At 44.3% G+C, this 25501-nt stretch overlaps 1 protein-coding gene across 1 annotated transcript in view; it reads right to left on the bottom strand.

Annotated features, from left to right (window-relative positions):
- Positions 1 to 25501, bottom strand: part of BTBD11 (BTB domain containing 11) — a 278838-nt gene that overhangs the window by 18447 nt on the left and 234890 nt on the right. The window contains exons 7-13 of the mRNA XM_025204909.1: positions 24602 to 24691; positions 20330 to 20431; positions 19114 to 19207; positions 18863 to 18998; positions 15810 to 16030; positions 11341 to 11519; positions 89 to 194 (exon numbers count right to left, since the gene is read on the bottom strand). Coding sequence (XP_025060694.1) covers positions 89 to 194; positions 11341 to 11519; positions 15810 to 16030; positions 18863 to 18998; positions 19114 to 19207; positions 20330 to 20431; positions 24602 to 24691 — 928 coding nt within the window. The remainder of the gene's footprint in view (positions 1 to 88; positions 195 to 11340; positions 11520 to 15809; positions 16031 to 18862; positions 18999 to 19113; positions 19208 to 20329; positions 20432 to 24601; positions 24692 to 25501) is intronic.

Raw genomic sequence — 25501 nt, 5'->3', positions numbered from 1 at the left:
ATTTTTCCTCTTTCCTTTCTTTTGCTATCTCCTCCTTCTCAGACTGTCTGCTGAGAACACTCTGGCTGATAATTCACCTAAAGCTTACCTAAACGAGAGGTCTGCTTCCGTTTGATTTCAACAAGCTTTGGAATTGGATAGGGTCCATAGCAATGAGTGAAAATGACAGACAGCTGCTGGCTTATCACTTCATTCTAAACAAAAAAAACACAACCAGAGAAACAAGCATAAGTTGTGCATTGATAAGTATAAGCTAAAATCATTCCCAAGAGTTGCCCGACTAGAATGTGATATAATCCATATGTAATATCACAGATATACACACACACATATAATTCTTCAAAATGTTTTCTTTCTACTTTTAAGAAAACCAAAGCTGTAATATAAATACATACATACATACATACATACATACATACATACATACATACACACACACATATATATATAACATATCTGCACTATTCTAAAAAGAATATATTTAAATATATATTTTATATCTGATATATAAAACATATCTGCACTATTCTGAAAAGTGTCTTATGAGCTGTTTTCTAAAGTGTTAGCTATTATATATTATGTCATGCAATTCATATTTAATTCTAGGTGGTTTGCTGATGTAATCTCTTATCCTGTGCCCTGGTCTTGGTGTTATTTCTGAAAATCAGGGTGTATGAGCCAACAATTGAGATACTAGACTGAATCTTAGGAGGGCTGGGTGCAGTTCTTGGCTCTGTCCTGGATTTCCTGTATGAACTTGTCAAATCTTTTACAGGAACATTTTCAGAAGCACCCACATTACTTTGGAAATTAAATCTCATTGAAAGCCAATGGGGCTCTAGCTTGTACGTACTTTGAAGACAGGACTTAAATGTTTTGAAAAATTTACCACAAATCCGTACTACGAAGAAAGGAGATGCTCCAAAGAAGCCAATGGAACTACAAAACTCCACGGGAACTACCAATACCTGCAGAGAATTTTGGCCCTAACTTTTCTGTGCCTCTATTCCCATCTGTAAAATGTGGATAATAATTCCTTGTCTCACAGACAAATTGTGATAATAAATCCTTCAGATTGTCAGATGCTTCAAAATGACTGGAAAGAGGACCCTGGTCATAGCCAGGTACATACACCGAAAAAAAACTATCACAGAAAACGTGAGGGGAATTTCTTTTAAAAATATCTGTATAAGGCATAAACCAAAGCAAACCTTTAATTCCCAAGCACACCCTAGTCAGTACTCAGTCCTACTGAGTCCTAAACAGTCAATCATTCATTCCTGAAATGACCATATATTTTATAAGTGGTAGCAATATTGTAACAACTGGCCGTCTTCTTAGTCTGACGGAAAAACATATATATATATATTGCATCTTCAGACATATGCATGCTTCTCTCCATGACATCAAGGGAAATTACATACATGCACCCAAAAGGCAGAATCTTGTACCCATCATTATTTCAGACAATGCAAAGAGAAATGCACAGGAACCACTTCAGTCTAATTCTGAGCAATACAGATCCAAGCCACTCAAGACGGTCAGAAAAGGTCAAATGGGTCAAATGCACTTTTCACCACGAACCTGAGCAGCAAGTCGGGATACAGTTTTGCCTACAGACAGGGGCAAAACTCTACTGGTTTGCTTAAAGAAGTTAGTCACAAGGAGTGCATTATATACCAGGAGCATATTTTTATGTAATGTTTTTGGTACAGAGCTTCACAAGGAACTTCACAAAGACAGTGAATCATAAGCCAAAAAGAAAAGGAAGGTTTAAAGCTGGATTTAAAGGAGGAAGTGACTCAGTAGCTTGGATGACAATGCTCTAGACAGAGAGGGCTGAAAGCACAACTGCTGCTACAGGGAAGAATTGTGCTAAAGGGGCAAGACGGAGGGAGCCAAAAAAGTAGGCAGAGGATAAAATGAGTGATATGAGGTGAGAGAAGTAGAGCGAAGAAAATTACCCCAATCATTATCAAAGGGAAAGTTAATGAACACAATGGAGAATGGGTACAAGACTGTGACCCAGAAAATGAAGGGAAGGGGGGAAGTTCTGCAGAAAGGGTGCAACAGAAAGAAGTGAGTGAACCACACACTCCTCTATCCCACCTCACCCTACAGATTAGGAAAAATGATTTATTGAAAACCAAATTAAAGACTGCAGTGCCCACCAGCCTCTCATGCTTCTGTGATTCACGGAGGTGCAAAGGCCCTCTCTGTAACACTGGTACAACCAGGGTTTTTCACAGGTTGGTGACACTCCTCTAGCTCAGTTACAATGCACATGGTTAAGCTGTGTCCCCATAACACATTTCTTTTTTCCAGCACAGGCAACGTTAGGCATCAACATTTAATGTGTGTATCAATGCGGTCTGGGAAAACTGTGGCATTATCCCACAGTACCTCACCAAGGGATAGAGTATGTGAAGGACATGCACACCAGTGGTAGCAGCAGCACGTGGGACACTGTGACTCAGTGAGACCCATGGGACACTGAAACATCCTGCTGCACTGAGAACAGGGGAAGGAGGAAGACTGGCCAATCCACTTATATATATGATCAGGAGATCCTGCTTATATTATAAAAAATGGGATGGTAAGTTAGGTACAGGAAGGCAGGAAGATGCCATCTTAGACCATGAACAGAGGCAAAGCACTGTGAGCTGTTGCAGTTGTTAAAGTACTATCCATGTGGCATGCAGAAACAAGCCACATCATATTGCCATCTTGACAATGACTGATTACAAACTCATGAGTTTGGGTAGAAACAGAAGTCTCCAGTAGTGTTTTGCAGCCCAGACCAGTCTGACTGAGAATGATGCTTGGATAACATAAGTCACACAAAAAACCCAACATTGTGTATTACATGGCATCAAATCACAATCTCATTCATAGTTTTGGAGTTTTTGATGTTTAAATGGGCATATAGCTATAGGGAGAAAGATCTGACCACTTTTTCATGTAAGAAAAAGGAGAAGTCAAATGAACCACTGAACTTTATACAATGTAGAACTTCAGATTTGTGACACTACATCATTCAGTGTACAGACAAATGTATCTTTTGACCACTTTAAAGAGGAGGGGGTGCTCCCACTCAGGTGGGAGAGCTATATATCAGCTTGTATGATCTGTTGCGTCAGCTTGATCCTGTAGTGATATAAGCAATCTGAATCACGCTAACTTTGAGCCTGAACAAAACAAGGGTAAAGCTGCGGCAGTTTCACTACACTTGTATCACCACAGAATCACACAGAGGCAAGTTACAGTGCAATAGCATATAATAGTATCCTTTGATACCAATACTATTGTTATATACCTTAGTTCCTATTTTGGGTGGATGCAGACATACAGCTCCAGTTGTCATATCCAGAACTACACAAGATCAACACAGATGGTTGAAAGGCCAAAACAAGAAGAAAACAACCCCCCTCCCCCCCCCCAACCCCTGCTAAGCTGGAAAGATGACAGAAAGGCAAATATCTGTTGCTTCAGGGTCACAGCTCCCAAAGAATAAGATTTTCACCAAGGACTTGGAGGGGAAAGGGCTAAGTCATTCTGATCAAGCATCCCCCCATTCCTATACACAAATGGATGCATGCAGGCTTTTGAGGGATGGGGATGGTAGATATGCTCTCTGTAGCCTGCAGATTTGAACAACAAAGGTGGCCGAAAGCAGCAGCAGAGAACAGAGATAAAAGGGAGCCTTTGTCAGAGCTGGAGGTCTGTGAACCTTCAGTACTGAGTAAGAAAAAGCTTTTTTTCAGAGGACCTTAAGGCCAAACTGTATCATCGGCTTTGTGTGTGAGGGATGAAAGCAGGGAGAATCAATTCCCATTGAAGTAACTGGGAGCCAAGCACAAGCAGTCAAGAGCAGAGTCTGGCCCATTAAAATGATCACAGTGGGAGAGAGAAAATATCCATCCCAGGTGGGAGCCTGCCAGCGCTGAGGGAAGGTCTGTGGGCAGTGAGGCTGCAGCACGGCAGGGGGGCAGGAGGGGGAGCTGCCTGCCCCTCCAGCAGGGGGAGGGGGCAGGGAGGGGCTCTTTGGGGTTGGCAGGGAGCTGCATGGCTGGGCTGGCATCAGGGTGACCAAGAGATGCTGCCCGGGGCGGGGGAGGAGAAGGGTAGGGAGCCATAGCCAGGCTGCCTGTTGTGGCATGGAAGCCCTGGCCCAGGATGGGGATGCCACAGGCTTCCCCTCCTCCTCCCTCCAGCCCATGCTGGGGCCAACTCGCTCCATCGCCACCCCCGAGTCAGAGCCACTGCAGTAACTGCAGGGACAGAGCAGCTGGGGGGGGGGGGTGTAGAGGATGGCATGTCAGGAGGGGCACCAGCAGGGCCGTGGGGAGCTGTGACTTGGGAGTGAGGGGCACCAGGGGACTGTGGGCCAGGAGTGTGGGGCACTGGCAGGGCCAGAGGGCTGTGGGTCAGAAGTGAGGGGTACCAGCATGGCCCATGGGGGAAGGGGCCTATGAGCTGGGAGTGAGGGGCACTGGCAGGGCCAGGGGGCTGCAGGTCATGAGTGAGGAGCACCAGCAGGGATGGGGGGCTGAGGGTTGAGAGTGAGGGGTACCAGCATGGCCCAGGGAGGTGGGGGAGGGCTGTGGGTCAGAAGTGAGGGGTACCAGCATGGCCCATGGGGGAAGGGGCCTATGAGCTGGGAGTGAGGGGCACTGGCAAGGCTGGGGGGCGGAGGGTGCTGTAGCTTGGGAGTGAGGGGCAATGGTATGCCCAGGGACAGGGCACCAGCATATCAAGGCTGCTCAGCACCACAAAGCAGCAGAGGGGACAGCAGCAGCTGGACCTGCATCCTGGTGACTGAAGGTGGCATAGGAAGCTCTGATTTTCCAGGATAAAAAAAACAAAATCAAATGCCAAAGTATATAAACATTTAGAATGTATTTTATTATAATGATTGAAGCACTGGTAGGCTTCCAAATTGGTTGAAAATTGTAAATATATCAGTAAAACATTGTCTTAAATTGATACCTATATATACTGTGGCATTTCATTTTAATCATGGGAAAACATGGATTTGGGGGATTTTCATCAGAATATTTGGGATTTTTTCTGTGTGTTTTTTTTAAATCAAAGAATTTGCAATTTTTAAACACAGAAAACCAGGGTTCCTGGGGTGTTCAGGTAGGCTGAAATCCAGCTCTTTTCTTCCTTTTCAACTCCTGAAACACTTGGTCATGCCCTGATCTTTTCCTACCCCTCCCCTTCAGTCTTCCACAATTTCATATTGCACCTCTCAGGTCTATTAAAAATGCACTGGCTAGGGCCACTGATTGGTTTAGCTCAGTCCTATCATCAGATCCCTCCCTCTGGCCTCCTTTACCCACTCTAACTAGTTAAGCTCTCTGTGCTTGCCCTTGAAGCCCTGCACATCTCTGTCCCAGGCTATATTTTGGATTTTGGATTCAATCATGTCCCATGTACCATTCTCACCATCCTCTCCGATTCCTGCTCCTGATATTATTTACTTCTGAACCTGAGCATGCCAGGCCCCCAGATTTATCTGAAAGTCTTACAGCACCATAAGACCCCAAACAATAACCCATAGCAGTCAAGTGTCTTTCAAACAGCTAATATGGCCAAGGCATACTAATCTAGTAAAGAACTAGTCTAGAATCTTTCTTCCATGGCATGTGCCCCTGAGTTATTGCTCTGCCCATTATCCCTTGTCCCCCTGAAGGGTCAACATGGGGTTAAGTGATCAAGAAGGTATTTCAAGGACCACCCAGGCCTGACTAAACACTCTCGGTTTAATAAGAGACTTTTTGCCATCTCTGTGAACCTTTTCATCCTTCCCCGGGTATTTCTGTTGTGGTTCTCCAGCATAATTCAGTTTTGTTAGCTGTATCAGAACTGATTAAATGCCACTTTAGAGGGTTGCTCCTAGATGATTAAGTAGAAAACATATAATTAATATTAGTCAACAACTGTAAGGTAGGAGAACCCTAGAGGTTGGAGATACAGTTAGAGGCAATGAACAGCAGAAAAGAATAGTCTTTGTTAGCAATGGTCTCAGGTCTTTCCATGGCAGATACAAATGGAATGGAATTAATCACAGCTGATGCATAAATGGTCCCATTAGTTATTTGCTGGGAAATCTGCCAAGATTCTGCTCTTTATAACACAGCTGTGGACTGTGTAAAGAAATCTCAGATCCAGGGCAGAGTATAATCCTTTGGTGAGAAACCAGAAGAGGGCAGACATATCCTAGAAACAGTGTTCCCCGTCTGACAACACGGTGTTGCATATAGAGCATCTTTTTTTTTTTTGGCTGCTCAAAAAATCTCATGGGCGATAAATGGACAAGAATGTTAACACTAGGCAACAAAAGCAAATCTGGGTTAGTGTGAAGATGAATCTGTGTTACAAAAACACAACACAGTTAATAATCTGTTATTAACATGCCACTCTGTACCTGAAATTCACTTCTCACATGAAGAATGCAAGATGTACATGTGTGTAGGATTCGGGTCCTGGTTACTCTGAACTGTTTAGACACAGAAGTACTGAAAATGATGATAGGTAACATCACAGAACCTACAATTCCCTGAGTACAGCAAAACCTGTTTTAAGAGATCATCCAACCCCCCCCCAGCAAAAAGATCAGGCACCTCGTAGAGGTATGGCTTTGGGCAGAGTTCAGACAAAATTGTATTCGTTGCCATGGGCACTCTTTAGAAATTGACTTTAGGGGTGATTCTTAATGCTGGTTTCACTGGTTTCCCCCCCTCTTACTGGGAAGTACCTACTTTTATAATACTAAAACATAATATGAAAATGATGACATTCTCCATCTCCCCTTGCCTCCCACCAGAAAGAGCTTCTCAGAATGCAACTGATCCTAGATACACCATAGGGCATTGCTAAGAGAAGATGGTTCCTGATGTGGGTGGACAAGGAGACGAAGGATGCAAGCAAAATTCCTGCCCCATGAATAGCCAGTTGCAACCTCTGCACTAGCCACATGCACAAAGACATTTTAGTGGTCCCATTAGTACTAACCTCTTCTGAAAGAGGGGTGAAGGAGCAGTATGAAGATGAAGCCTGAGTTTGGAGCTGGTTGAAAATGGCCCTCCAGAAAATTTTAACTTGTCAGTGGAAAACTGAAAACCAAATGGTTTGATTTGAAAATACTGCTGTGGTGCTTCATGAGCATTGTAGTTTGGACATCTCAGGCTCCCATTACCCTCTACAGGCTGAGTTAAATGGCTGGACTTGAGCAACAAGTTCTTGGATGACGAGGCAATATGTCACGGGTGTCCCTGGTAGAGCTGGCCTTAGGGGTGGGTGACCTGGGCGGCCGCCCAGGGCACTGTGGTCAGGGGGGCACCACACACACATACACGCATGCACGTGAACACCTTGTACTCACAACAGCGCTCCCCGCTACCCTGCCCTGCCCTAGCCGATTCGACCCCACTCTTCCCCCAAGCAGGAGGTGTAGTATCCAGCTCAACCCACCCCCTTGCATCTAGCTGCTGCCAACCTGACTTTCTGGCACACTGTGCTGCTCCAACTCCCTGCCAGACTGTGCCCCTGCCTGCAGCAGTGCCATTAATGTATGTGGGAGGGGGGAGCTCGTGTGGGGCACCAAAATACAAGTTTGCCCAGGGTACCATTTTCCCCAAGGCCGGCTCTGGGTATCAAGGGCAATGCAGTTCACCCAGGGAGTCTGGCTCCTAGAAGAGAATGAGGACACCAGACCTACCACTCTCCTGAGGTACTGGGGCAGCATTTTCAAATCAAAACATGTCAATTCTTGAGCATTTCAGGTTTTGAACATTTGATTTGTCAACAAACTTTGGTCACATTCTGTGGAGAGCTGATATTTTCCAGGATTTATTTTTTCATTTTGTCCAAAACCCCAGTTGTCTATTAACAAACAGCTTCAACGGAAAATAGAAAAGTAGGTTGACATGATGTTCCTTCCTCCCTCCCCAGTGCAAAGGAACATGTGCTATGCCCTGATGGGATATGGCTCCTGGCTTAGGGAGACAGCTATTCCTGGACCTTCCCCCTACTGCACTGGGGCTCTACGTTACCACGTAATCTAGGGCCATCACGGGACAATTTGACGTCTGTCACACTATCTCCTTTAATACAAACCCATAATCATAGACTGCCTTTTTAAACTCATCAATACCAGGCCATAATGCTGCAAGGAGGTGGAAGAGAAATTTTCTATGGGAGACCAACCATCCATTTTCCTCCTTTTTACACCCAGTTTGGTGTACTATGCATCTAGCTTACATATCCTCCAGCTTAACTTCTTGGTCATCCATGCACTTGTGTCAGCCTGCCAGTCCAGGGCTGCTCTGACCCTGTTGGAGAACCACAACTAAGCACAGGTTTAGCACCATGAGTGTTTCTGGCCCTCTTGAGATTTTCTTAAAACTGTGTTAGGGTTCTACCCAACTTGAAGCAGCTGCCGGCTGATTTCGTGGGCAGACCATGGCAGCTCCTCCCTCCTGCCCCACACTGATTGGCTGTGGGGCCCTGGTGGCCCCACCCCCCACAGCTGATTGGCACAACTTAATTTCATGCTGTGCAAAAAATAACCTCCTTTTGTTTTGTTCTCAACCTGCTGCCTAGTACCTGCATTATATGTCCCTGATGCATTTGATTAAGAGGGGAATAATTTGAAAGCATGAAGGAAAATCAGCAAAATCAAAGGCAATTTGGTACCTAAACACCTGTTTGTGCCTTTGAAATTCTTTCCTAGTGATCTCAGAACCAAATAAGTCAGATGTGATTTTTACTAATAGTTCTTCTCCTTTGATTTTGTCTCTGAGAGGCAATGTGGTCTGAGTCTTTACCTCAATCACACACACCTGTTTTGCTTGATTTGCCAAATTTTATTTGATCTTTTCTGTTCTAGTGTCATGGTTTCCAAAAATATCCTTTATTTACTTGATAGCAGCAGTGCTCCAGCATTTAAAGGGGGGTGGGGGGCAAAGTGCCAACCTTCCAGCCAGCAAGACTCTAACATCAGTGCTGGCTGGCTACAAACTTCCCATGGGAACGTTTCCAACTGAATCCTGAAATCCTAAAGGCACTGGCCTTTTAAAATATTGTTGAAGTTGCATAAGGAAGATAAGAAGCAATTTCCATTCCTTTTGTCTAACTCACTTGTAGGTAAAGGCATTCCCCTAACTTTTGTAGGTTTAGCCCTTTCTGGGTCATGATGAGTCTCGGTGCCTGAATGTTTGCAGAGTGTGTTGTTATAGGAACTACTTATGGAAGTGTGAAGCTTTGTTACAATTAAATACAAACTGCTAAGCAAAGAAAAGATACTGAGCATTGTAGTGCACATCATGTGGGGTATTTTCTTTTACATGAGACAAGAAAATAAGCAATTACCTTCTAGTTACTTATTTAATGGCAACTCCCACCCTACTCCTAATCTCAAACACTCATTAAGCAAATGTTCAGGTCAAATGGAGCCATAGCCTGTCTCTGAGCTCTCAGGACAGAGAAGAGTCCATGTCCTCTTGGATAAGTCATGCTCCCACCTTGCAATCACATGGCCCTAAGAACTGGTTGTGTGGGGAGGCAGGGAGAATATGTCATGACAACAGTCACACTCTTTTGGCAGTCCTGTGTTATTCTCCATCTCTGAAGGTTCACTGAGTCTCTGAACTGAGCTTTTTAGGAAGAATGCAAGTTGGGTACGGGACTTCTTGACCTGATATGCTCCCTTCCAGGCCCTCATGCAGTAAGCAGGGAAAATTGAGCCCTTTTTGTTGAATCTTTCTGAGAGGAGGCTTCAAAAGGATCTTCACTTCCTTCCAAGAGACTATAGATAGCCTATCCTTGTTTCTGTACAAGAGAGGTTCCTAGTTTGCCATTTGGAGAAGGCCATGGCAATCACTTTTACCATCTGCACATCATGTAAATTCTTGCAGGGCCTCAAGATGATTCACTGTACAGCTAAGAATATAAAATAATATATGTGTGCGTGCGCGCGCATGTGGGTATGCATGCCTGCATGTAGACGGATGGCAGGTATTCCACTAGATGCAGAAGCAAGAACAAAGGACAGCATGATATTATCTATCTTTTTCCACTGCTTTCCCTGCAGTCCCCCACCAGTTTGGCTTTAAATTGTACCCAAAGCAAAAATAAGTGTGTTATACTTTGCTGCAGTGCCTCCTACAAGGAAGAGACACTTGAAGGCTTTTTCTGGCATATTTGAGGGATATAATTCTAGTTAAATACATTTGTTTAAAGCTGCGCATAGGTTAACTCTCTGGCCTTGGTTGCAGTCACCCAGAAGAACAGTAATTATTCCCCCCCACCCCAGGTTACAAAATTTAAATCTAACCTCCATATATGTTTCAAACTAATTTGTTTTATATCAGCTTCCACACTGAAGAGTGCCTCGCTGCCAGGTATGGGATAAATAAGCAACTATACAGAGCAAGAAGTCTATGAGTCCCCAGGATTCAGAATGATTTCCTATAAATTGCCTGCAGAAACTCCCCACAGCAATACAAACTAATCCCAGAGATGAAGTTCCTAGGAGCTAGGAGGGAGATGATTTCAGTAACAAGCCCTCATCTCTAATTTGCCTTTGCAGAAGCATGTATTAGAGTCCAATCCAATTCCTTTTTCTGAGCTTCCTGGGAGAGGACGGGTGGTATTTTCAAGATGAAGGGAGCAGCAGGAAAGCTAGTCTTGAATGGATCAAGTATGAAAAGAAAATATCTAGCTCTCCAGCAAGGGAAGATGTTTACATTTTCCTTGGATGATTGTTCCTTATGTTTCTCTTTGTCTATAATACATATATGCCAATAATACATATACATTTTGCAAAAAGCTCTTTGTTATTTGGATTGTTGAGGTAAGAAAAAGTTACATTGAAGGAATGACACTTGGGGAGCAGTTGCATGGAAGATATACCTAAATGAGTTTTGCTGGAGCATTGGGAAGGTACATTGCTATGTGTGTGTGGGGGGGAGGAGGGACCTGGGGGGTGGAGCATCTATGGCGGGGGGCATTTAGTAGGTGGAAACTACTTAGTACAGAGTCCCCAGCTACTATTCCCTGTTAGGTGAAGAATGCTTTAGAGAGGATGATAACTGAAAACTGGCTCACAAAATCCAAAATAAATACAAGTATGAGCCCTGCTGCAAAGCCCTAGAAAGCCAAGTTCCTCCCTTACTTGGCTCAGCTATCAACATCTCAGTTGAAAAAATCAAGACATGAATATGAAATATAGCACAGGGCATAAATGAGCTTCAGAAAACCAGTGTAAAAATTATATTGCCGGATTCCCAGAGGCTAGGGGTTCTGGTATTAAGTTCTTTAAAATGCACATACCTTGCTTGCTTTCAGTATTTCAAACATCAAGGGCAAGCCTTGTGTGATGAGTTCCTCAGTGTACTCTTCTTCCTGAATGGATTTAAATTCCTTTAGCAAGCACTGGATGAGAGGCCTTCTGTGCTGCTGAAAGGATGTTCGCAAAGACTCCAACCAGGTGTGCAGTGTCCATGGAACACCTGAAAAAAAAGATACATGCTGGAGGAGTGTGTGCACCCCAAACTGCCCATGAATAGTGGGGGGAGGGTTGCTATTAGTTTTTTTTCTTTAATTGCATGAATTTAGGGCTTGTGAAGGGTGAACTCTTATTTAACTTCATGTAGGCAGACCAATGGCTATCAGCAGGTGTCAGGCTTAACCTGCAGAGAGAGAGCACCAAGGGCAAGTGATTCTGTGACCATCTAGCCTTCAGTCTCTTGCTCAAACTGCCAGTTAAGAATTATTTCAGTGGCAACTTGTGACATGGACACCACTGGGAGATGGGTTACTCCACTACAGCTGTTTCAAAGGGGTCATCAACAAGCCACCCAATGGTAAAAGCTGTTAGCCACTACCTGCCATTACTTCAATTTAAACTGCTTCCCTACTGACAAAAGCTTTTACATCCCTGGATGCATCTACATGTGCTATTAGTGCAGCCGAATACATTCTGGCACACTTTGTGCCAGTGTTTATTGCTCCCGGGTGCTATGTTTACATGTGCACCTGGGACCGCAGCACGTTGAGCCGGGTTGGAGCAGCACCAGCTGTCAAGAGGTCCCGGGGCTGCTCTGACCTGGCTCAATGTGCTGTGGAGGGGCTGGCTGGAGCAGGAGGGTGCTCCAGAGTGGGGCTAGCCAGCAGGCAGCTCCTGCACTGAAGCACCCTCGTGCCCCATGTGCTTTACAGCATGCTAAACACTACCATAGGACAGTACTTGTGTTTACAAGTACTAACCTATGATGAAGTTAAATAGTTTACTGCAGTCTAATAGGGCTGCACATGTAACTGAGACTTTACTGTGGAGCTAATTAGCTTCACAATAAATGTCTCATGTAGATGTACCCCCTGTCACCACTCTCTGAACCACACATTCCCACTAATGCAGAGATCACTTCATGAGAGTAAGGCACTCCTGCTTTTACAGTCACCTGTGTAAGAACTGCATTTTGAGAACATAAAGGGAAATGCTACCACAAAACAGACTATAAAAAAACAACTACTTCACAGTCAGGGCGGCTAGGAGCTGGAACCAACTTCCAAGGGAGGTGGTGCTGGCCCCTACCCTGGGGATCTTTAAGAAGAGGCTGGATACTTACCTGGCTGGACTCATTTGAGTCCCGTTTTTGTTTTTAGGGTGAGTGGTTTTGTTTGTGTTTTTGGGTTGTTCTCCCGCCCTGGCGGGGGGTCGGGCTAGAAGATCTATTAGGTCCCTTCCGACCCTGAAACTATGAAACTATGAAACTATGAAATGTGCAGTAGAAGAATGCTTATAAATTAGTCTATACCACAGCAGAAGACTAAACTGAAGAATAATCCATTGCATTTGAAAGCTTGTCTAAGTCTATCCAAACTACGTAGCTGGTCCAATAAAAGATATCACCCACAAAAATCTTTGACTCTCTAAACCATAGGTCAGGATTGTGGCCCAGTTTATGGATTTGCAGAGAGGTAAAATCAAACATTCTATTTCTCATCTCTGGCTGTTGGATCTGGGCATAAAGGGCTTCACAGCCTTACTCCCTTACAAGGGTATTTACTTATTGGAAGATGTTTTGCTTACTTATCTTTCCAGATGAGACTAACTGACCAGCAATTATGTGACAACCTAAGTCTGGAAACCCTGATCCATGTGGCAGAACACCTGGATTCAGGATGGCTGCTGAAGAAATTGTTTGGTCTCTCACTGAGCATGGGTTCATGTATGTAGTAATAGGGCATGTGTAGATGAAACGGGGGCCCTAAATTGAAGCAGTGGGTTTTTAAAAACACCGTTTCAATTTAAGGTGAAGTAACTCCCTGTGTTGTATACACCCATGTCTTACCTGCCTCTCTGGTGGTAGAGAGGGGAGGGCGAGCTGCCAGGGGGTGGAGAGGTCCTTGGGCTGTGGGGTGGGGGGGGACAGGACTGGTGCCTCCCTCTGTGGCAGCAGCAGTCCCCCCCAGGCGGCACCCACATGCAGGCACCCAGCTTGGGCGGTCCTGGGGGGCCCTGCAGCCATGGAGGGAAGGATCAGGTTCCCGCACAGCTCCTGCAGGCAGGCAGGCTCCAGGGGGAAGAAAAAAAAAAAAAATTCAGGGTCACCACTATTTTTTTTTCTTTAGTGGAGCCTGCCTTCCTGGGCTGCCTGCACAGTCCCTGAGTCACTCGGAGCCTGGTGCTTCACTCCACGGCTGTAGGGCAGCAAACTACAACCCTTTCGAGGTGCTTTAGTTTGCTGCGCCCCAAAGTCACTTAAGGTGCGTTATGCCGCCGAATGTGCTACGGCGGCTGGAATTAATGCGCTATATGCCACTGACACGTGCAAACGCCAACACCATTAAAACAGTGCAAAAGCATTTAACCCGCTTTAAAGTGTCATGCACACATGCCCCTCGTTTTGTCTATACATGCCATATAGTTAACACCCAGAGTCAGACGTTTTCTTTTGCATGGGCTGACCTTCCCTGCAAAGGTGGCAGCAAATTCCTGGGATCACTTTGTGATGCTCAGGTGGCACAGCTGTATGATTAATGCACTAAGTAGCACATTCACTGCTTTTTTCCCTTTGGAGAGTTATAAGCCATAGGAAGGGGAAGAGGTCTGGAGCAATGGATTCCAAGGGTGGAGGAATGTGGTGTTTGGATGCAGCAAGGTGGTTGAAAAGGCAAGTGTCAACAGCCAGAGCACTAGCCAAATTTCAGCTGGGCATCTAGCTAAGCTGAGGTGGACCGCATGAGCTGTTGTGTCAATGCAGAAAACCATAGACGGCCTCCCAGTGAGGGGTGTTCTGGAACTGACACCAGGCCAAGGGACCTGCAGGATTCTTAACAATGTCTAGTGGAAGAACAGACCAAGAGGGAGAACAAACAGAGAGCACCCTCCGGATATGAGGCCTGGAGACATCTAACTTGGGGTTATCAAACTTTTTTGTACCAGAACCCATTTGTAAACATCGATGGCCAGTCCTAACTCAGTGCCCCTCACTCCCAACCCACTGCCCCCAGGCATCAGCGCCGCAGTGTGTGGTGCAGGGGAAGCCCCAAACAGCCCCTTGCAGGCTGGAACTCTGCCAGCCCACATAGGAAAAGCCACGATTTCCCATGTTTGTCTCCTTTAAAGGAAAATCCATTTTTAAAGTTTGTTGATCCATTTTTACAGTTTGTTCGTGACCCTTTCATATATTCCTGAGACTCATTTTTGGGTCATGACCCAGGGGTTGAGAAACGCTGGTCTAACTCTTGTATGGATGCCTCTCAAAGACCAAATTAGGAACGGCTCTCTCATTATTAGCAAAAACTGTTAAAGCTGCGGTCATTTCTGACCTTTCCCGTCTGTCCCAATAGTTCACATGAGGTTGGTCTCAGGGCATTTCCTGGAATGCACAAGCTGCCAGAGCCTAACAAATGAAGCATTTTTAATGAACAAGTTATAATGTACCAGCTATGCTCCTGAATGCTGTAAAAGAAAGGGTCTCTTCATCGCCCCCTTGAGAAGGGGGATGTGTGGCTAGAGCTGCTCATAGGTCATGTACTAGTAACTTGCAAACCTAAAAAATAATACCCAATACAATGTGTAGTAACATCTGTGCTTATAACCAGCCTATATAAAGGGTGTTTGTTTTTTCCAATACACTGCTAATGTTAACTTATACCATTGATTAGGACAGGAGGTACCAACATTCAAAGGCTGAGCTTTTGAACAAAACGCTTTGAATCAAGGCAAAATCCCTCCTGTACAGCCAAGATCAGGCTACTTCTGTCAGAAAATGCAGAACAAAAAGCAGGAGCACAACTGTTTCATCCAGTCATACTGGGAGCTGAATACCAAATACTCGCAAAATGCTGCTTGAGCTATGCAAAACCGAAGACTACAGTTGAGACTTTGATCTCGTGCAGGACTGAACAAAACTAAAAAGAAACTTGCAAAAAAAGTGTGCAGTGTCACAATAGTTTATGAAATTAGGCATGCACATTAGCAAAGAGGAAGGCAAAACCTGTGCCATGTTGGGAAAACCATCTAATTCAGTCATGGTTCCTCAACACTGAGACAAATCCCACCTAATGGATGTTCCAAGAATCACACCTTTAAACCTAGCTCATGCAGGTTTACTCACCTGCTCTTTCCTCAGTCCTAGACACTCATCAAAATCTCACACAATTGTTACTTGGCAGGAACTCAGGGACATTCAAATGTGGTCACTATAAGCAACAGGCATCTTTCCCTTCTAAACACATATTTGACAGCTGTCTCTCATGGGAGGAAAAATGAAGAACACCTCAAAACTGACCTATGCTCCTTATGTCAATAGTTACATCCACGTATCCATGCTCAGCGCTGTGATACATAGCTTCCTTCAGTGCCTTCAGTTTGGCCTTGCTATTGCGGCTGGCACACAGAGGAGATGGTGTTGCATCTGCCAAGTCAGTTCCCTCAGCCAGGATCTCCTCCAGGGAAAGAATATCACTCTTCTCTTTCTCTGGCTGAGCAAGCAGTTTACGAAACACGTTCCTGTCAGTTACAATATAATGGGGAGGAGAAAGGAGACAGAAAAAGTCGAAGTTAGTAACCATACTTTCCTTTCTGGCTAAGAGACATTCTGCAACTAGGCAGACTGGAAGCCTGTCTAGTTGGCCAATTAGAAATTGTCCTAAGCCACGTTAATTATGTAAAGCCAAATCATTGCAGTCCTTTGGCAAGCAGAACTCCTCCAAGTTCAGGAGAACTGCCTGCATCACGTGTGCAACATTGGTCCCATTATTATAATAATATGCACAAGATTACAAATGTCATATGTATGTAGAGGTGCACCGATACATCGGTCCGATATCAGATCGGTACCGAAATAAAGAAAATTGGCTGTATCGGAAATTGGCCCGATGTGGCCAATAATTTGGCCGATAAATGCCAGTGCACGCAGCTGCAGCACAGTGCAGTGAGGAGAAGAACCCGGCAGCATGGAAAGCTGCGTGCAGCTGGAAAGTCTGTTGTGGTAGAAGGGGAAGGGGGGAGGAAAGGGGCAGGTGTTGCCCAGCCAGGGTGGGGCAGGGCAGGGGACTGAGCTGCAGCTCATCTGGGGTGGGGTGAGGGCGGTGGCTCCTGCTGCTGCTTCAACCCCAGGAGGGAGGGGCGTGTGCCCCCGGATCTGTGTGGGGCAGGTGGACTGCAGCTATGGGCTGAAGCCGGGGCTGCACTGGGCTCTTCTCAGTGGGGCCTGGGCTTGGGGTGGGTGGCAGTGGCACTGGGAGAGGGGGCTACAGAGGGGGCTGCAGCCACCCCAAATTTCACTGTAGCTTCCCCATAGTCCCCTCCCAGCGCCGCCACCGGCTGCCCCGAGCCCAGCCCCAGCTTAACGCCCTGCTTCCACCCATGTGCCAGAAAGAGCCGGAGCTGCGCTGGGCAGGTGGCAGCGGAGCTGGGAGGGGGGACTATGGGGAGGCTATAGCAAAATTTGGGGTGGCTGCACCCCCCTCTATAGCCCCCCTCCCAGAGCTGCTGCCACCTGCCCTGAGCCCAGCCCCCACCAAGAAGAGCCCAGAGCAGCCTTGGCTCCAGCCCACTGACCTCACCACGCACAGATCTGGGGGCACATGCCTCTCACCCCTCATGCCATGGTGCAAGCAACCATGGGAGCTGCCCCCGCCCACACAAGCCACAGCTCTGTCCTGCACCCCACCCCACCCCACCCCGGCAGTGCCTGCCCCTGCCCCCTCCCTCACCATGGGGGGCATTGATCTGCTCCCCCCACATCCCTTCCCTCCCCGCTTCCCTTCCACCACAACAAACTTACCAGCTGTATTCAGCTCTATGGGAAATCATTTCAGTATCGACCAATATGCCTCCTTAAAAATCGGCTATTGGTATTGTCCCCCAACATCTCTATCGGTGCACCCCCATATGTATGGTTAAATCTTCTCAAAACAGAAACTGATGCTCAAGCCATAGCTCTTAAATAATAGCAAATAACGCATATAAACCAAACTCAAAAAGGGTCTGAAAACACCACTGCTGTTAATTAACAATCAAAGCAGGCTCAGTAAAGCTGAAGCTACTAGTCATTCAACTACACCTGGCAGGGCAGGTTCAAGCACATCTGGGATCCACTGCAAAGCCAATTATTTGGTTCCCCTGTTGCAAGGTCAAAAATTAAGCATTAGGCTTGATACTCCCTTCACACCAGGTTTATACCAATATAACTTAATTGACCTTAATACAACCACTCCCAATTGATACTGTTATGAGGGGAGAAATCAGACCCACTATGCAACTTCTCCCCAACCCTTTCTCACCTCCCTTATGCTCTTATGTTCTGGAAGATGCCCATGCTCAGGGTCTAGGGGGTCTGTGTGTAGGAGGAGGACAGGTGGGAGCGGGGGGAAAAGGGGAGGCGATACACAGAAAAAGTAGTATGTCCCAAATAATTGAGAACACACAAAAAAGAACAATTGAGGGAGTTTTCCTATTTGGCAAACATGGGAGAGGTAGGATGTTTCCATGATGGGGCCATAATAAAGGAGGAAATGCCTTGCCTTCCCAAGGAACACAACACCATTGAATGTCCTGACAGCAAATGCTACTCCCACTCCATGCCACAAGGCACTGAAGCCTGTACAGTAAATGTCACAGTTCTTTCAACTCCATGGTCTTGGGACCCCTCTTTGGATGCAGATGGGAAGCATTGTTTGAACCAGCCCTGACTTCTAGGTAATGTATTGTTAGACTGGTGGCTTTTTTTCTCTATGCAGAAATACTGTAGGTACTGTCTCTAACCTGTATCTATGTTCCTCTGGATGGCTACAATTAGAAAAGTACGAATGTGAAGATCAAAATACTAATCCATTATGCTGTAATCTGTTCCTTAACTTTGCAAGAGTAACCAACCATGGACATTGATTGTCCATTTCATTTTTTTTTTAATTGCTAACATGCCCCAATTCAATGTCTGCATTACAGATACCTAATGTTAATGCAAACAAAATGCTAAACACAAACAAAAACTTTGTTTTATGACAGGAAAGGCTGCAGCAGTTTACATACAACCCACCAAAAATAAATAAATGAGAAATGATGGGAAAAATCGGCAGCATTCACTTCCACCTGCAACAGACACCAAAAAACACACACACACTCCAAATTGATCAAACTCATACGCCAACACAGAACCTCAACTCTCAGCTCAGTCTCTTGTACCAAGAAGTGGCACATTTAATTGTCACACAATTCACATCCACAGAGCAAGTATTCTACTTTAACAGGACAGGCTCTGAATCAATCTACTCAAGCTAGCCACCCGTGAAAACTGTAAGCGCCTGAATGATGGAGCTGGACCTGTTCCCACTCTACCTGTGTCCGTGAGCAGCAGCCTGACTGAAAGAGTTCATGTCACCTTGTGGAGTCATGGAAATTCCATTTCTGTACATTGTTCCTACCATGGGGTCAGCGCCTCGCTCCAACAGCAAGCTAACCAGTTCAAAATTTCCTGTAAGGGAAGAGAAGTGTTGTATTTTTGGGGGTTTTTTAAGTCCAAGATTTTCTCATCTATGTTGCATTTCCCAATTGGAAAATGTACTACAGTGGGAAGAAAAAGTTCTTACCTGCAGCTGCTGCCAACTGCAATGGCGTTTCAGAGTAATTTTCCTCTCCGTGTTCCAAAGAACCTTCTACCTTTGCTCCAGCATCCAGCAACAGCTATAAAGAACATTCACCATTTAGTGTCACTGGTGAAAAGACAGTCTGGAGTTTAAAAAGACTGAGGAACTAGAATGTTGTGCTTATTATCAGCCACAAACCAGATGCAGTGAAGACAGGTGATGTGCAAATTTTGTCGCTATTTCAGAGATGCCATTCAACTCTTTATTTCACTCATTTGACTCTATCAGACACCCGGAGAAGCAGTGTCCAATGCCAGAGCCAAAAATAACATTACTCAGTGTTCTTGAAATGGAGAAAAATCAGTTGCATGAAATAATGCACTAGATACATGAACATACTCACACTTTGCCCAACCAAGAATCTCACTGACTACTTGCCAGGGGCCCAACAGTCAAGTAATTTTCATAAAACAGATGAGATTCCAGGTGCCACCATCTTAAATGTACAGATATGGCCAGAAGAATCTAGAGAGTTTTCGGAACAAGTTGCAGCAATGAGTCCTAAAACCCATGGTCTCTGCAAGCACTATTCAATATGAGGCTGGCCAAGGACATCATTATGGAACCCAATGGAATGCATTTGCCTTGCCTGTAGGCAAACACTACCAGAGATCTCCCACTGTTCTGCAGCATCATTAATCATGCCACAGACTCAGTTATACTGAAAAATAAGCCATCTCAACACATGAGATACAAAAAGAAGGGAACCAGTATGTACACATATTATTTCTTCCATGTATATGGTTACTGAGCATTCTCTGATTTTGGAACAGAATGGAAGAGGATTTTTTCCCCCAGAAATAACATAATTCTCATTTATTTGAGTATTAGAATACAGCTGGTAAGAAAGAGTCATGAATGAACAAACACACAGACACACACAACAAGTGGTCAGGAAGGAGCATGAGGAGTTGACAGACTTTCTTTGGTGCAACTTTTCTTTTTTAAAAACTCTCCTAGTTTAACCTCATATTGGTTAAGATTTGGACATAGAGATCACTATATAATAAGTATATTATATAACAGTAAAATGAAGAAAGTATGAAGTGGAAGCAACCAATATAAATAGGACAGTGGTTATCAGTTTTGAGATGGACACAGATTATAATTCATGGGGATAAATAAAAAGTGAGATGTAGGTAGGGAAATACAATAATACCTGAACTACAGGAATATGTCCATGCAACACAGCAAATGTCAGAGCTGTCCAATGGCGGGTCTCGGGGTGGACGGATGGATATTTATGAGCAGTACTGACAACCTATAAACAAATTAAAGTTATTTTCTTTTAAAATGGCTTTCAAAGAGCTTGAAGTAATAAAATTCAACCTGCTCAAAAGGGCAGGGTAGGGGGTATAAGTGAAAAAGAAAAGGTGCAAAAGGCATTTTGTAAAATGATTGGTTCCAAATATGTTTTTAACCATCAAAACTTTACTTCCCCTACAAATTTCCATACTGTTTATTGAAATGCTGATTAAAGCTTATATCAAGTGAAGTCTCTTTACCAACTGCTGTAGCTCCCTCTAAACCACTGGCCACCAGATATTTTAGTAGAGTTGGCATTTTCACTGTTGTATGATACTGGGCGCATGTACACAAGACGTTTAATGCACAGTAGACTAATTCTACTGCACATTAGCATGCACAGCAAAAAGCACACGATCGCGCTAATGCACAGTACAGCAGCCTACTGCTCATTTACTTAGTACTTAATTACACAAGTACTAAATTAAATAAATGCACAGTAGGCACTGCATATTAATGAACGTGTAGACATGCCCACTGACACTTTTCCCCTTTGACTTGTGTGGGCTTTATATCAGGTCTCTTCCCTGATCCTGCAATTGCTTAAGATTTCCAAAGGACCTTGAGGTGAAGTTCTGACTCCATTTCAGTCAATGGGACTTTTTCCACTGACTTCAGTGGTGTCAGGATTTCACTTCTGGCCTTGAGTATAAAGACATATTTCATATGTCACTGCCCCTCTGGTGGAGGTAAAAGAAAAGCAGAATTTGGAAGAATTTTTAAAAAACATCTAGGTTGCTGTGTTCCTTTATCTTAGTTAAACTGAAATGGTTGCTAGACTCCAAATAAATAAATTTGCTTTCTTTAGACAAATGAACAAAAATTATCCATTTCATATTGCCTCAGTATCTGAAGCCTTGAATCCTGACCTTGTTCAACTCCCATAATTTCCCTGTGACTCTGATTCCTTCTCTTTAAAATGGGAGATTGTAAGATTGGTGTCATTCACAGGGATGGGAAAAGTGAATGGAAGTTTGTAAAGCACTTTGGGATCCTCAGAAGAGGTGCCACAGAGGTGCTAAGTATTATTATTATTAGTAGTATTAATTCCTGGAAAGACAGTGTTGGAAGGAGGCCTGGAGTTGGAGCACAAGAAGCACCCTGTCTACCATTAGCCAGGCTGTCTACCCCTTACCACAGGCATTTTTACCCACAAAACAGGGTGAGGCCAGTTAGCATGGTGTCCTTGGTAGCAGCAGCAGCCAACCAGACTGATACTCTGACACAGGTTTCTGATAGAAGCATATGATCAGCTCTTCACAGGACTAACATCAGGGGAGAGGAGAGGGAGGGAATAGATGGTGTGACCAGCAAACCTGCCAGCAGAGGAGAGCTGCACCAGACAGTCGACCTTGTCATCCATCTCTGCCAAAGGAACAGCTTGAAATAATTTTTCTCTCCTCTGCTGACTGTTTGAGTCTAGTGCACTCTGAGTTCTAACACTAGGAGAAGTATGCTGAAGTCTAAAGTCAAACTTCTGGGCGCTTGGGAGTTCTCTGGAAGAAGGGGCTCAAGCAGCTCCAGACTGCAGGGTAGTGAGCAGGATTATGCAAATAGACAGGTCAGGATCAGGAGAAAGCAGACCCTAAATTTAACCACATACTCAGCTAATTCCAGCCCCTTTCACATGGACTGAAAGTGGCAAAATGTTGTTAGGGAGCCCCGTATGGTAAACTCAGAAGAAAAGAGAGGGTTTGAAAGGTTTTTATTTCTCTTAAAAATGAGTGAAAGGAGTGGCACTCAACCTCCAGCCTGTGGCCCGTGGGGCTGTCATTCAGCCCACAGGGCTCCCAAGGGGTCCGGAAATTTGGTGGCAGAGGAGCAATGGCAGTGTTAATTGCTGCAGCCCTGAAAACAATTTATGCTACAACAGCTCCCCTGCCACGACATTTCTGGACCCCTTGAGAGCCCTGTGGCAGGACAGCATAGCCCTATGTACCACATCTCTTCAGTGCACAGGGTCACACCATGATTGCATCTGGCACGTGGGGCTAAGCTGGCACATGGGGTGGTTCTACAGCCAGATCCAGCATGTGGGGCTGGGCCAACATGCCAGATGGTACCCATGGACCAACCCCATGCTGGATGTGTCCCACAGACTGACCCCACCCATGGGATCCAGTCTGCAGACTGGCACTGCACCACTCATTTGGGCCACAGGGCTGGAAGTTTTTGCACCATTGTCTTAAAATATGCTTTTCATGGAATTTGGTGTTTGTGGGACTGGCAGCCCTGGGCACTAATCCCATACAGAACAAGGTCAGGGCAGGAGCAGCAGAGAGGGGTCACCTGGAAAGAAGTCAAACTTGTTCTGAGGAGGTCTACACATTCAGCTTGATGCACTGCCCTCAATCTACATCAGAATTTCCATGAGCAAAAGTGTTTGTAAAGCATGAGGGTAGAATATGACTTTGTACGGCAACTAAGGCCTGAATTTTCAAGAATGTTTTTCTGGGCATTCTCCAATTAAAATTCTCTTGGGTTAACTCTTCTCCCACCAACTTCAATAGGACCAGTGTGAAGCTAATGTTGAGTGCCCCGAAGGCCCTATACTGAGATATGCTGAGCAGCCACTGCTCCCTTTGTCTTCAGTGGAAAGATGCATGTTGTAGGTTCCTTCCACCAGATTACTTGTGATCTACAATTACTCTAACACCATCAATGCCAACACTATTTTGGACTGATGTGCACAAAATGCATGAATGGTTCAAGTTGCACATAATTTTGTAAGAAGCATGTACACAAATTAGCCATATAAATTACACACCTCAATTATTTGTGTATCTGGGGACAGAAGCATCATAGTTAGATTTAAGAGCTAACATTCTTTTGGGATGAACCAGGAAAAGTCATGAGTACCCCTTGGGGTACTATTTCAGGGTGTCATCAGACTCAGAAAGACAATACCCCTTACATTTATGTTTGGAAGGTTGTCAACACAGCCATAAGGGATAAACTTACTTTGTGTTTCTAATGAATGTTAGCATTTTGCAGAAAAGTAACTGGTCATAAGGGCCACACAATATCAGATCAGTTTTGTAGGCCAGATGTTGGTCAATCCTGGGTTAAAAGCCAGATCAGTCTCCAGGTCTGTCAAATCACTGGTCTCTGCCAAGACTACTAGCAGGCAAGCTAATTATTCAGTGATCACTGCCTTTATAGCTAAGATTTGGGGCCAGGGTAAGGGGGTCCATTAGGAACTAACCTGAATTCAAAAAACTGATTTCATCTAAGCCACTGAACAGCAGTCAGACAGTAGTGACTGCCCGTCACTTACAAGTGAAAAACTGTGTTATGCTTCTGGTGTGGCAAAGCATCCTTTGTCTTCTTTTCATAAAAAAACAAGAAATGTCTGGGTGAAGGTAGCTGCTACAATTTAACAACACCTCTCAAATCCAAACAAAACAGATGGAACATAGATAGGTGAACCAGACAGCTTAATTTACTTGTGACTGCAACAAATTGAAACTGCAGCTCTTTACAAATATAACAAACAATTTTGTATAATTTAAACAGCTCTGTCAAAATGTACATACCTGTATTGCATGGAGTGGCATAACAATCTGTTTGGTGGTGGACAGATTGTTAAATCTGTTACGGACATCCATCAAAAGATACAAAAGATATTTGCATGTTGGAAGACCCCTTCATCCATCAACTGTCATCCAAGCCATTTTATAAAACAAAACAATGTACTTGCATTGTATTTGTGTGCTGTGGATCTGTAGATGGACATCCCAATGTATAGAAGTTCCCAAACTCCAGCAGATATCTGAACAGCAGGCTTTCTTGCCCTTTCCATTCTAACTCAACTGTGATTCACATAATCCCACAGATTTCATTAGAACACTGACTCCCAAAGAAGGAGTCCTGGTGCTAATGTCTATGCTAATTTATACTGTGCAATCCTAATGAGTATGACAGTGGCTGTAGGTCACTGAGGAATTGATCCCAACCCCAAGCTAGTCTTATAACTACTGAGATCACTTCAACATTCATTCCAAAGGCTAATGTCCTTGGTAACAGATTTTTATTTTTACTTTCATTTCTGCTGCAATTTCAGTGGGTGGTATAAGGTATAAAAACATAAAGAACCAAATGTGCAATCACAATAAGAAGTCCTCACCTCCGCATTCAAATCTGCTCCAGCATCTAGCAGCATCTGCACCATAGCCTCATCACCCCTGACACAAGCATACATCAGTGGAGTCATGCCCTAGTCATTGTTTGGAGTTAAAAAAAAAAAAAAGGAATGGACAAATTTATAATAGAAACCTTTTAAAGAGTGCTTAAATATATATTGTCAAGACAAACATTATATATGCACAAAATCTTCATCTGTTTCAAACTACCTTCTCAAATGATTAATAGCTGGATGTTTTGAAAAATGTAATTTACTTATAATTTCTGGTGTTGGTTTCCCTTTTGTGTTTTATTCAAAACAGAGCATGAAACTAAACTTCATTTCCTGGTTCTATTGAACTAAGAGGAGCAATATTGTCTTTGAGGTTCCCACTGCAGGAGTTAAAATCAAATGCAACAGTATTTCCATTGATGCTTCAAAACTTATGAAAATATTTCCATCCAGACAAAATTTTTTTATAAAGTTTTGCTTTTTAAAGCCTAATTTTGAATCTATACTTCTTCACTGTGTCCCGTTAAAACACAACAAGCTCCTTCCAGGCATGTAGAAGCTTTCTACACAGTTCCATAGTAAAGAATGACTTCATTTTAAATGAAATGCTAGACAGCATTGGTGGAAGCTGCTAGCTCTACGGAAATGCTACCCTGTTTCGAGGAAAACTAGATTAGCTGACCCTTTACTGTAGAAATACCAAGCTGCAATCTGTAATAGTCTGAAATAGCCATGGAAGCTGATCACCATTTCCCTTAAGATTAGTGTTACAGTGGCAATGGTAATGAGTCTAGATGAAATCATGAAAGTATTATAAAATCTATCAATCTAAAAAGCTATTCATTAAATACAGAGAGGGATGTCAATCCAGAGTGTGACTTTCACAGTGAA

Source organism: Alligator sinensis, unplaced genomic scaffold (assembly GCF_000455745.1).
Source record: "Alligator sinensis unplaced genomic scaffold, ASM45574v1 scaffold267_1, whole genome shotgun sequence".
In the NCBI taxonomy this organism is placed as follows: Eukaryota; Metazoa; Chordata; order Crocodylia; family Alligatoridae; genus Alligator; species Alligator sinensis.
The sequence above is the reverse complement of the archived record's forward strand: the minus strand, read 5'-3'. Positions and strand labels throughout refer to the sequence as shown.